This window comes from Hyla sarda, chromosome 2 (assembly GCF_029499605.1).
Source record: "Hyla sarda isolate aHylSar1 chromosome 2, aHylSar1.hap1, whole genome shotgun sequence".
In the NCBI taxonomy this organism is placed as follows: domain Eukaryota; kingdom Metazoa; phylum Chordata; class Amphibia; order Anura; family Hylidae; genus Hyla; species Hyla sarda.
The window spans coordinates 101,161,808-101,175,875 of NC_079190.1; the positions used below are offsets into that span (position 1 = coordinate 101,161,808).

A 14,068-nucleotide genomic window follows, 5' to 3' on the forward strand; every position below is an offset into this window, starting at 1 on the left:
GAGGACGGGATGTGAGGACGGGATAGCAGGTCAGGATACGAGGTTGGGATAGGAGTTCCAGATATGAGGACGGGAAAGGAGGACAGGATAGGAGGTTGGGATAGGAGGCCGAGATAGGAGGTCGGGATAGGAGGTCAATAGGAGGTCGAGATAGGAGGACAAGATATGAGGTCGAGATATGAGGTCGAGATATGAGGACGGGATAGGAGGTCGGGATAGGAGGTCGAGATAGAAGGACAAGATATGAGGTCGAGATAGGACGGGAAAGGAGGACGGGATAGGAGGTTGGGATAGGAGGTCAAGATAGGAGGTCGAGATATGAGGACGGGATAGAAGGTCGGGACAGGAGGTCGGGGTAGGAGGTCGAGATAGGAGGTCGGGATAGGAGGTCGAGATAGGAGGACAGGATAGGAGGATGAGATATGAGGACGGGAAAGGAGGTCGGGACAGGAGGTCGAGATAGGAGGACAGGATAGTAGGACGGGATAGGAGGACAGGATAGGAGGACGGGATAGGAGGACAGGATAGGAGGACGGGATAGGAGTTGGGTCAGGAGGTCGGGATAGGAGGTCGAGATAGGAGGACGGGATAGGAGGTTCGGGATATGGGGTTGGGATATGACAACAATATATGAGGACGGGATATGAAGACAAAAGCTTCCTCCTTTGTTTATTTTTCTCCACAACAAGGAAAAACTGGGCAACGCCCGGTACTCATCTAGTATATATATATATATATAAAACTCAATGTGTGTATGTTCCAGAATCACGTCCAAATGGCTAAAGATATTAACATGAACCTTGGAACACATGTTACTTATATGTCAACAACAAACATAGGATATGTAATTTAACCCTCACTCACCCCATTTGCCAGGGTCGGGGTTTTTGTTTAAAGTCCCATACAAGTCTATGGGAAATATATGTTACTGCATATTCCAAACGGCTGGAGATATTTCAATAATACTTGGTCACATGTTACTTATATGGCCGCTTAAAATATAGGATAGTTAATTTAACCCTTAACTACCCCCATGCAAATGAATGGGAAATTTATGTTCCCACATAACTTACGTATGGCTGGAGATATTTCAATACCTGGTACACATATTATGGGTCGGGATAGGAGGTCGAGATAGGAGGTCAAGATAGGAGGACGAGATAGGAGGTGGGGATAGAAGGTCAGGATAGGAGGTCAGGATAGGAGGTCGAGATATGAGGACAGGATAGGAGGTCGAGATAGGAAGTCGAGATATGAGGATGGGATAGGAGGACGGGATAGGAGGTTGGGATAGGAGGACGGGATAGGAGGATGGGATAGGAGGACGGGATAGGAGGTCAGGATATGGGGTTGGGATATGACAACAATATATGAGGACGGGATATGAAGTCAAAATCTTCCTCGTTAATTTTCCTCCACAACAAGGATTAGGAAGGAAAAACCGGGCAACGCCGGGTACTCAGCTAGTATATATATATATAGCCAGTTTTTTATAAACCTGTACCTCTGGTGGAGCTCAGACATTGGGGATCTGAGGCAGTGCACCAGTATATATCCTCTGCATAGTGACCAAAATATTAATTACTAGAACTACACTGATGTTTACCAACATGGCCAGGTTACTGTTACATAATTCATAAGGTTATAAAAAGACCATTGAGTCCATCAAGTTCAACCTATACAGTGACCCCTCGACCTACGATGGCCCCCACATACGATAATTTCAACATGCGATGCTTTTTAATGTCGGGGCCATCGCATAAACGGCTATCTGGCAGCGCTGACTGCTTCAGCTGCCGCCGGATAGCCGTTTACGGTGCCCCGTGAGCTCTGGTGATGGTCACTCACCTGTCCTCGGGGCTCCGGCGCGTCCTCTTCGGGATCCCTGCATCGTCGGCGCTATCCATCGACGTCATCACGTCGCTGCGCACGCCGTCCCGTCATCCAATGATGGCGGCGGCGGAGAGCGCGGTTGCCGTGGAAGCAGAGGCCTTGCCGTAGCCTAGGGGACACCTCGGGGACGCGGCTCACTGCTCTTACAGTAAAGAACCCCTTCTCTGCTGGTGTAGAAACCTTCTTTCCTCTAGACGTAGATGATGTCCCCTTGTTATAGATACAGTCCTTGGTATGAATAGGTCATGGGAGGGATATATCTACTGCCCCCTGATATATTTATACATAGTTATTAAGTCACTCCTAAACTGTATTTTATCTAAACTAAATAACCCTAATTCTTATAATGTTGGGTACTGTAGTCCTCCCATTCCCTGTATTACTCTGGTTGTCCTTCTTTGAGCCCTCTCCAGCTCCACTATATCTTTTTACCCCATGTGCATAACCTTTAGGCTATGTTCACACTGGCAATGTCCGCACTGAAAATTTTGCGGAATGCCGACAGAACATGGAGACGGCGCTCGGAAATGCACCGTCTCCAAGACGGCAATGCATTTCCCCATGTTGACTCCCCACAAAGAATAGACATGTCTATCCTTTGTGCAGACTCTGGAATCAGGATTTCCACAGCAGAATCGTGTGCACAGCGCAGCAGAATGCCATTGATATCAATGGGACACTGCTGCTGCGGAATTCTTATGTGGACAAACCCTTACATTTATCAGTGTTGAACAACATCTACCACTTCTTAGCCCAAGCCTTCAGCCTATCCAGATCCATTTGTAACAGTGCACTGTCCTCTATTGTGTAAACCACTTTGGAGAGCGTAGTATCATCTGCAAAGATTGACACTATACAAGGTCATTAATAAATATATTTAAAAAAATAGAGCCCAAAACTGACCCCTGTGGTACCCCACTAGAGACCGTCACCCCAGGGGCGGACATATCGCTTGTGCAGCCGATTCAGCTGCACAGGGGCCCAGCATGTGAGGGGACCTGCCGCCCTTCACTGCGCTGCCGCTGCTCACTGTTCTAAAGTGGCCGCAGCGCATAATAGCGCAGCGGGCACTTTAGACAGTGTGTCCGCAGCCGGCCAACCCGGGTCTGACAAGGTCTGACGTCGCACAAGTGACGTACCTCCGCAGACCGACACAGTAGAAAGTCAGTGATGTCACTCGGCAGGCCGCCAACAGAAAGGAGAAGCTCTGCGCAGGCCATGTAAGTGTGTGTCTCTGTGTGTGTGTCTATTTGTGTGTCTGTTTGTGTGTGGTGAGGGTGTGATGAAGGGCAGATGTTATCAACCCTTAGTATTCTTGACGCCAGGGCATGGTTATCCTCTACACCACGCGAGATATGGCCGCTGGTGAAACGGCAGAGAAGCAGTGAATCCGTTGAACCCATGTGGATGATGGCATGGGCCGTACCAGGAAGCAGAGTCTAAGGTGCCACTGGTTTTCACCAGAACCCGCCACAAAGCAAGATGGACTTACTGTGATCAGAGGGCAGGCGGCACAGGAGCAAGGTCAGGTCACAGAGCAAGAGGTCAGGAATACACAACTGGAACACTTTCTCTAGGGCTAGTGAGCACAAAGATCCGGCAAGGACAGGAAGGAAGTGTGGGGTTAAATAGATATGACCAGACAAGTACCAATCAATGGTGCACTGGCCCTTTAAATTTGAGGAAGCCGGCGCGTGCGCGCCAGCAGCAGGGGACAGTGAAGGGGACAGAGATGCGGAGAGGAGAGTGAGAGCCAGGCGTTCACATGCGGGCGCATCCGGCGATGCGAACGGCGGCAGAAGCAGCTTGGCAGGACAGGGCCAGAGCGCGCTCACAGCCAACACATCTGGCTGCAGCGCTACTTGTGACAGCTGGTTCCTGGGCCAGGCATGGGCTAATAATCACTCCGATGCAAGGTTACGGAAAAAGGGCAGCTTTACTGAGGCAGACAGATGGTAAAGTCTTTTACAGCTCAGTTTAGGCCCAAGGAGATGACCAGTGACTTTAGGAGACTTGCAGGCTCGCTGGGACTTGTAGTGGACTTGGACTCAATTATGCAGTCCCAAGCTGACTTTAGACTTGACTATGCTGACTAGACTTCCCCCCTGTATTTGCTTACCAGGCTTTGACTTTCACCTGAAGGGGGTTCACTGATGATGGAAGCATGGCTGCATGACTAGGCCTTGGTCTCCCTCAGGACACCAGGCAACTCTCAGGTCTTGACTGTACTGCTCCTCAGCTAAAATCAACTCCACTGACTGAACTAGCTCCTCCCTGCTATATAAGGGAGCAATTTGGAGGTGTCCTATAGGTCAACTACAAGTCACCTGGTCACTGGCACCTTCCCTGGTTACACAGGCTTAGCAACAACTCTTTATATCAAAGAAGAAATGATGAGTGTCCTGAGGAGTGTGGAGGCCAGGAGACTGGGACTGAGTCCACCTGATAGGACCAACAGTGTACAGAAGGGCCACTTCTGTACTGGGCCACCGCATGTGTGTGTCTTTGTGTTGGGGGGGCTATGCTACCTAATGTGTGGAAACTGCAACCTAATGGAGGGAATCTATGCTACCTAATGTGGGGAAACTGCTACCTAATGTGGGGAAACTATGCTACCTAATGTTGGGAAACTATGCTACCTAATGTAGGGAATCTATGCTACCTAATGTGAGGAAACTATACTAACTAATGTGGGGAAACTATGCTACCTAATGTGGGGTAACTGCAACCTAATGTGGGGAAAATATGCTAACTAATGTGAGGGAACTGCTGCCTACCTAATGCTACAGATTAATGTGAGTTGCAGTGCAATGTTATGGCACAGTACTTTTTTTTTCTCCTTTTTTTGCGGGGGGGGGGGGGGGGGGCGACTGATCAAAACAAAAATGGTACCAATAGTAACTTCAGATCACGGTGCAAAAATTAGTCCTCATCCTGCCCCATATACAGAAAAATTAAAAAGTTATAGGGGTCAGAAGAGGATATTTTTCAGCGTAGTAATTTTGGTGCATGTAGTTATAATTTTTTTTTTAGTAGTAAAATAAAATCAAACCTATATAAATCGGGTATCCTTGCAACCGTATGGACCTACAGAATAAATATAAGGTACAATCTTCACTGAAAACTGCACTGCGTAGAAAGGGAAGCCACTAAAAATTACAAAATGGCTTTTTTTTTTTTTGCCCCACAAATAATTTTTTTCTGGTTTCGCCGTAGATTTTGTTGTAAAATTATTAATGGTTTTGCAAAGTAAAATTGTTGGCGCAAAGAACAAGCCCTCATATGGAGTTTTAGGTGGAAAATTTTAAGTGTTAGGATTTTTAGAAGGTAAGGGAGAAAAAAACAAAAGTGCAAAAATGAAAAATCGTCAGAGGGAAGGGGTTAATAACCACCCACTGATTCAGTTACTTACCCACTTACACACATTTTCCCCCAGCCAAAGCTTATTCTAGACCTTATTAAATTGGTATTCTATTTTTTATATTTTTTACAAATCCTGCATACCGAGACCAATATAACTAATACCAGTATAAAGGAAGAATATTATCACCATACATTACCATCATACTGTTACTGACAAAATCCTATATACCAAATCCTGTATATGGAAACCAATAAAACCCATAATATTCCCACACACACAGTCATATAATGTTAGATATAAACTCTACACAGGCTCTGCAGTCCAAATAAGTCATTACAATGCTGTTATATCAGGTGACGTCTTCTCTAATTGGAGTCATTGGCCCACATTTATCATTGTCTTTAGACTGTTTTTTGTGTCTAAAAAGGGACAAAAAAAGGAGCAAGCAGGGTTTATTTGCGCCTTTTTGTTTACACATTTCTGCTGATTTTGAGTTGCAATCTACTGATTTTGGCAATACACATGAAATGGAAGGGTTTTATCAACTGCGCTTTTTTGTGAAAAGGTGCAAAAAGGCGCAAAGCCACTGAAAAGTCTCTAAAACTACACCAGCCCAGACATGGTGTAGCTTTTTGGTGTATGTGAAGACAGAAATTTCAGAAAATGTGACCTGCACAAAATTTATCAAATGCTCTTTGACCGTTTAATAAATTTGGTGCTCCTACACATTATCAGCACACAAAAAAAGGGTGTAAAGAAATGCTTCACTTACACCTACAATGATAAATGTGGGCCATTTTCTTTACTTTTTCTTCTCCATCCTGCCCAGACAGTCATTATGATTTCTTCCAGCCACAACTCGTCTTCACAAAACCTGCCAGACAAACATTTTAGGCTATGCACCTTTCCAGCATCTATAGCGCTCTAATAACCCCCTTGGTGTCTCACACAGTAGAGTGAATAGATATGTGGGTTAGGAATAAGGTGGTAGGTCTTAGAATAAGGTAGTAGTAGCAGCAGTAGCCCCTTTAGGTAGTAAGATCAATAGCCCCCTTTAGGTAGTAAAAGCAGTAGCCCCCTTTAGGTAGTAGCATCAGTAGTCCCCTTAAGGCAGTAAAATCAGTAGTCTCCTTTAGGTAATAATTGCAGTAGACCCCTTTAGGTAGATAAATCAGTAGCCTCCTTTAAGTAGTAGTTGCACTTGCCCCTTTAGGTAGTAAAAGCAATAGTCCCCTTTAGGTAGCAGTAGCAGTAGCCCCCTTTAGGTAGTAAAAGCAGTGGTCCCCTTTAGGTAGTAAGATCATTAGTCCCCTTTAAGTAGAAGTTGCAGTAGGCCCCTTTGATAGTAAAATCAGAAGGTAGTAGTATCATTAGCATCCTTTAGTTTAAAAAAGAAAAAAACTCCCCAGGCTCCAGCGCAGTCCACGGCCTCTTGTCTCTTCTTCTCTTCTCCTCCGAACTGGGCTACTGCGCATGATGATGATGTAATTCATGCCCCAGAGCGCGGAGGATGGGCGCTCGGGCATTGTGGTTAGCCTGCGTATTTGGGCAGCAACAAGAATGATTGAATGGGCGAGGAGCCAATGGCTCTTCGCTCTGACAAAAAGCCGATGACTGCATATAACTATAGGCACATCTGTAAGACGCGGTTATAGTTTAATGCATCGCAGACCAGCTGGCACATTACTCACGCTGCAGCGCGGCCGCGGTAAAGCCGGTGAGTTTCACTGCGACTGCATAGCGAAATGATGGCTGGCTGAAGACGGGTGCACATGGGGGGGGGGGGGGGGGGGAGTCATAGAGTAATATTCAAGGGCCATGGCCCCCTCTGGCCCTTCCTTAACAATGCCTCTGGGCAGAGGAAAAATGTAAAAACAAAGTTTTCTAACTTAACAGCTCCTGGTCAGCTTTGTCCGCTCCCTCTTTTTTCTGCTTTCGAGACGAGTGCTCAGTGCAGGACCTGCCGGCTAAGCCAATAATTGGCTGCAGAGGTGGTCTACCTCGGCCAGTGTTAAGTGCTTGTTTCAGAAGTAGGAAGAGGGAGGAAGATCAGAGGACTGGACAAAGCCAAATGGTAGCTGTGGGGAACTGGAGCTAAGAAACTTTTCCCCAATTTACCCCTCTACCTCCCACTTCCAGCAGTACATTATTTTCTAACGGCTGTACTGTAAAGGGCTTATGCCAGAGAACTGTCATAAGTAGTAGCAAAAATCTTAGATGTCAGGCTTTAAAGCGCAGCACATGGATATTTGCTAAGTGGCACACGGGTGTCCTCAGGGGGTGATAAGGCTTGCCCCACCCTGAAAATTTTTTTTCCTTAAAGGGGTATTCCAGGAAAAAACTTTTTTTATATATATCAACTGGCTCCAGAAAGTTAAACAGATTTGTAAATTACTTCTATTAAAAAATCTTAATCCTTTCAGTACTTATGACCTTCTGAAGTTAAGGTTGTTCTTTTCTGTCTAAGTCCTCTCTGATGACACCTGTCTCGGGAAACGCCCAGTTTAGAAGCAAATCCCCATAGCAAACCTCTTCTAAACTGGGCGGTTCCCGAGACACGTGTCATCAGAGAGCACTTAGACAGAAAAGAACAACCTTAACTTCAGAAGGTTATAAGTACTGAAGGGATTGAGATTTTTTAATAGAAGTAATTTACAAATCTGTTTAACTTTCTGGAGCCAGTTGATATATATATATATATATATATATATATATATATATATAAAAAGTTTTTCCCTGGAATACCCCTTTAACCTTAGGACATATGCAGGAAGTAAGGAGCCATCAGCAGCTCCAAGGGCCGTCACACTGCTGTATACTAACGGCAGTGTGAAGGAAGCTGTATCCGACAGCTGTAAAGGCTTCTCCTGCTCCTTCTGTGTAGTCTCCCATGGCAGGAAGCAGGAATTGCATCCACTCACATGGTTCTGCTGTGGGCAGAGATGATTGCCACCAGTTCCCTAGGGGAATGTTTTCAATTCTGCACATGGTTCTTACATGCTGCACTTTCCCTCCTGTGTTTAGTACAAGGAAGATAAGATGTCTGCTCCCATTCATCTGTGAAAGGTGGAAGAATCCTATCTCACTAATCTATATCTATGTATCGATTTTTCTGTATGTCTATCTATCTCTTATATCTATCTATCTATTTCATATGTATCTATCTGTATCTATCTTTCTATCTATTCATTTATCAATCTATCCACTTTCTATAGGAGCAGAGTGGAAATACTTTATCTCAGAGGTTCAGATGTCGATCAGATATGGGTAAGTTTGAAAGCAGTGAAGTATCCTATAAAAATGATGAAGTCAGGAGACATTCTGTTACCCATCCTCATCTCTTTCTGTAGCCCCGTCTCTAGGATGATGTCATGGTCGCCATGCTGCAGAAGACGAGAAAGGAACCAAGACGAGTGAGTTCACATATTGGAGATTAATCAAAACCTGTCCAGAGGAAAAGTGGCCCAGTTGCCCATAGCAACCAATCAGATTGCTTCTTTCATATTTAACACGGTCTCTGCAAAATGAAAGAAGCGATCTGATTGGTTGCTATGGGCAACTGGGCCACTTTTCCTCTGGACAGGTTTTGATAAATCTCCCCATTGTGTTTTAAACATGCATTTTTGACAGAGAGAGAGTAGAAATATAAGAACTAGCAGTATCACAGAGTGACAAAATCCCATCTCTGCATGGAACCTCCAGTCAGTTCCTCAGGCATCTCTGGCGCTCCCATAGAAATAAATAGAGTGCGTGCCGTTAACCACACATGCTGCTCATTGAGAGTTGGGGTCCTGTGCTGGAGATTGCAGAGGGTCCGAGCTGGGGTCCCTGCAGTTGGAACTCCCTGCGATCAGCTACTTATCTACTATTGTGTGGATAGGGGATAAGTTAATTTTTGCTGGACAACCCCGATAATATCAAGTGCACCCTATTGTACCATCAGCCCCACACTAAAGTGTGCCCCAGGGAAAACAAGGGACTTCTAACACCCAAGTAATGGGGTAGCCTCCCCTCTCCATAAGTCTATGCTCCGACCTCATATCCTGACCTCCTATCCCGTCCTCATATCTCGACCTCATATCCCGTCCTCATAAGTTCCAGATGGCCTGGGAATAACATCTGAAACCTCCTGCTGGTATGTTGCAGAGAGAAGTGGGCTGGACTGCATTTTCTTTCACATCATGTGGACAGCTGAATGCCTGTGCATGTGGAGGAGACATAGCACCAGGAAGAGAAGAAGACCGGCAGAGGCAGTGTGACACTTTCAGCATTCGTGTTGAAGTCACATTATGGATGGTTTGAGGAGTGTGACAAAGAGTTCAAGGTGTTGACTTGGCCTTCAAGTTCTTCAGATCGAAATTTAACTAAGCATTTGTGGGATGTAAAAGAAATACAATTTGATGCATGGAGACAGCACTTTGCAACTGAAAGGACTTAAAGGGAATCTGTCAGATCTTTATCATGCTCAGAGCTCAGGTGTCAGGGAGGCGATGCCATAGAATGCACATTTCCTCCTTGCCCCAACCCCTTCCTGCCTTGACATACAGGGCTCAGCTTCCACCACTAAGCCCTGTTTTGTTAATCATGACTAGGGGAGATTCTAGCTGCCTGTCCCTGCCCATACAAACACATCCAATAATGACCGACACATCTGTATGGTGCAAAGGCCACAGCAGCCCAACTTTATTAAATAACAATTACAACATTGTGCATAAATATATAACTTTTGTATGAACGTCATACAACAACAACATACATAAATATGTATATAACCATAACTGTTACTCCATTAACAGGAGAAGACCCAGAGGCACCATCCACTTTGTTTCCACCAACATGAATTCCTAGGGTCTCCTACTCTTGCTCCCGGCCGACCAACACCTGGCCCTGGAGCACCACCTTCGGAGCCCCGTATCCTTCCCTGGGCCCCCCATGGCCGCAGGAACCATACCGCCGGGGCGTATCTCCTCCACGCCCCACCTTACTTCCGATCCAAAGTGCCTCCGGAACTTCTCCTGTCCCCATCCACTGCTGCGACGAAAACAGATACCACAAGGGAGGGTGGGTGGGAATCTTCTTCCCCTGTGCGGCAACTGCCTGGCTCCTCCTCTCTTCTTCCACCTTTGTAGCCCTTCCGGACCCCTCCCTCCACCCCTCACCCTAACTACCCATACACAACCTAACCTATCCTTCCTTTCCGGCCCATAATCCCCCTGTCATGTGCCCCTCCCCTCCGATTCCCTGCACTCCAGGGCTTACTGTTTCACTAATGCAATGAACATATAACAAAGGGTCATTTTCGTTTATTTCCTCCTCATGTTTTTAGATTCATAACCAGGGCTCGAGTCCTGAGGGAATGTGTTGGAACTGAGTTCCTGTACTTTTTCCGCAGCAGGATCACCATTCACATTAGCAGGAATTCTGCAGGACCAGCTCTTAAGTGGAAATCTTGGGTGAGTTCCCTATCTTTTTTTCCCCAGGACTTGACCCATGCATAACTCTTGTTATTCCAGCCACAGACCCATATGATGGCTCTTTTATTTTATTTTTTGCAAGATCAATTGTACTTTGTAATGACACCTTTCATGTTACCATATGTACAGCGCTGCAGAACAAAAAAAATTGTTGCAGGAAATTAAAAAGAAAACTACAGTGCACTACAGAAATACTGACATGTACATCTCATTCTGTGGGTCAATACAATTAGATTCATATCCATTTTCTATTAATGTAATGTAAGTCAAAGTTTTTTAACAAAATAAGTATGTTTTAAATACTCCTATTCTCTCCCCTATCACTTTCTTATTTTTGCGTATATGGGGCTAGATAAGGGTTCATTTTTTTGCACAGTGATCTGTAGTTATTGGTACCAGGTTTGCATATATGTGACTTTTGGTCATTTTTTTTATTACATTTTATACTTCTTGTAAAAAAAAGTCGCACAGGGCTATATTTAGAGTTTTTTTTTTTTTTTTACAGGGCAGGTCCACCCTGCCCTATAGAACTAAATAGCTCAACATTGTATTAAAGTCTGTGGGAGATTTGTTATAATTGTCACACAGCCGTAGATAACCAGACTAAGGTAGAGCAGTTTTGTGCTCATTCATGAAAGTCTGTGTGACTTATGATAGAGTTGGGGCACGTCCGCCCATTTCTTAGCACTATTTGTGCTCTAAACAAGATCAAAACTCACACCAGCCTTTGTAAATCTAGTCCATCTAAGAGTTTTGGCTGGAAGAAGTCGACATGACGGTCTGAGCTGGATAGAGAAGAAAAGGAAAGAAGACAACTGTGATCAGAGAAGTCATCAATTGGGAGTGACTCTATTTACCTGTATGTCTATTTCTGTGTAACGTAAGGTACAAGGGGCACTAGGTACGCCTCTGGTTATGCATGATATCATACTGGTGATTGTATCTCTAGCTGAACGTGTTCTTTCTCCTTCGCCTAGTAACAGATGGAAGAGGAGGAGGAGAAGGCAGCCTGCCCCTTCACTGATCACACCCTCTGCTCACTGTTATGTACATTGCATATAGTCTGCAGAAGCTGCACTGACTGATCATGGCTCCACACATTGTATTCTTCCAGATATGTGTTGCTATTATTGCACTGCCAATGCACATTCTTGTTGTGTTGGGTCTGTGGGATCCTATACCTAAGAAGTTTCTGCCTTACCTCTTGGCTAAAATGACTGACTCCTACAACAAATACATGGGAGACCACAAGAAAGAACTATTCAGCAGCCTGAGTGATTTCAAAGGCCCCTCCGGGGAGCTTAAAGTCCTGGACCTTGGCTGTGGTACAGGAGCAAACTTCCGATTTTATCCTTCAGGATGCAAAGTGTTGTGTGTGGATCCTAACCCCAACTTCAAGACATATTTAAGCAAAAGCCTGGCTGAGAATGATCACGTACATTTCCAGGATTTCCTTGTCGCTCCAGGAGAGAATATGCCACAAGTAGCCAGTGGTTCCATGGATGTGGTGGTCTGTACATTGGTACTTTGCTCTGTGGATAATATTGATGGTATCCTGGCAGAAATACACAGAGTCCTGAGGCCTGTGAGTCTACAGATATGAATATATGTGTGTGTGTGTGTGTGTGTGTGTGTGTGTGTGTGTTTGTATATCAATACATAAAATCCCTGCATCTCTTCAGATTATCAACATTTTCCATTTTATTTACAGAATAACTATGTCAAGAGATTCTGACATTTACAAATGGTGCACAGCAGGGGGTCCTTTCACTATATAAGCCAATAGTAGTCAGCTGGTGACTACATTCAGCCACTTTCAGGACTCAATAGTGTGGTCTGCTGTGCTATTGAGTCCATTAGAATAACATGTACACGTGGGAAGTGGACTTAACATTGGAACTAGCTGACTATGTTCAGACCATTAAAGGAGTACTCCAGCTTAGTAAAATGTATCCCCTAGGGGGATAAGTGTCTAACCGCAGGGGTCTTACTGCTGGGACCCATGACGCAAGCCCCTTTGCACTCCCCGCTCTCTCCATGAAAAGAGCTGTGTTGACCACAGCACAAATCAGGGGTCGACACGCCCATCCTTGCATCTCTGGGAGAGCAAAGATACACGTGGGTGGTCTAAATTTTAATAAACCAGAGTACCCCTTTAAAGTTTATGGACCCAGCATACATCACCATCCCCTTTTGGATGGCATTCTGACATATACCTGGGACATAGAACCTTTAGGCTATGTTTAGACTATGGAATATCCTCACTGAGAATGTCTGTGCAGACATTCCGTACACTGCGGGATGCCGTTATAATCTGCCGGTGCTAGGACCACATGGGAATGTGCAGTCTCATAGACAGCTATGCATTCCATGCAGTCTCCACACAATGAATGAACATGTTCATTCTTTGTGCGGACACGGAAATCAGAATTTCCATGCCAGAAACATCTGGCACAGAAATTCCACCGTGTGCACAGTGCAGCAGAATCCCATTGAATTGAACAGAACTCTGCTGCAGCGGAATGTTTGTGCTGGATTCCATGTGAACATGGGCTAACACTGTGTGAACCCAGCCTTTTTGTAGTAATTTTATTTCAACAGCCCATATAGTCCCAAACCAAAAAAAAGTAGATGGCATAACGCTCTTTTGCAAATGTTTTAATATTGTTTATTTTTTTCTGCCTTTTACAGGGTGGAGCATTTTTCTTTTTAGAGCATGTTACTGAAGATCATTCTTCTTGGAGATACTTTTTTCAATTAATTTTGGATCCAACTTGGAAACATTTGGTAGATGGGTGCAGACTTACAAAGGAAACCTGGAAAAACCTGGAACAATCGTTATTTTCTGAAGTAAAATATAAACATGTTTTAGCCCCACTTAAATGGAACCCAGCTCGATGCCATATTTTTGGTCATGCATTAAAATAACTATGATTAAATATGTTTCCATCACCAGAAAATAGAAGCTCTTGAGTTACCCTTTCTTTATTTTTTGCCTTATTCCTATAAGTCTGCATAGTTATTCTGCACTGAAAGGCTGACACTACATTTAGTGAATTTGCCATGGCAGCATATACTTTTGCCATATGTTTTTTTATTTCAAACCGCACTGCATGAACACAGTGTGTGAACCTAGCCTCAAAGGGGTTTATATATTTATACTAGCTGAGTACCCAGTGTTGCCTGATTTTTCCTTCCTAATCCTTGTTGGGGAGGAAAATCAACAAAGGAGGAAGCTTTTGACTTCATATCCCGTCCTCATATATTGTTGTCATATCCCAACCCCATATTCCGTCCTCATAGCTTAACCTCATATCCCATCCTCATATCCCATCCT

At 44.7% G+C, this 14,068-nt stretch overlaps 1 protein-coding gene across 1 annotated transcript; it reads left to right on the plus strand.

Moving 5' to 3' along the window:
- Positions 1-11,703: 11,703 nt before the first annotated feature.
- Positions 11,704-13,751, plus strand: LOC130358843 (N6-adenosine-methyltransferase TMT1A-like). Its single transcript, XM_056562710.1, has 2 exons — positions 11,704-12,316; positions 13,423-13,751. The coding sequence occupies exons 1-2, from the start codon at positions 11,819-11,821 to the stop codon at positions 13,657-13,659; spliced, it is 735 nt and encodes a 244-aa protein (XP_056418685.1). The 5' UTR covers positions 11,704-11,818; the 3' UTR covers positions 13,660-13,751.
- Positions 13,752-14,068: the final 317 nt, after the last annotated feature.

Coding starts and splice junctions, on each gene's coding strand:
- LOC130358843 (XM_056562710.1), top strand. CDS start 11,819: ATGGCTCCACACATTGTATTCTTCCAGATATGTGTTGCTATTATTGCA. Junction 12,317..13,422: donor TACACAGAGTCCTGAGGCCT/GTGAGTCTACAG, acceptor TGCCTTTTACAG/GGTGGAGCATTTTTCTTTTT.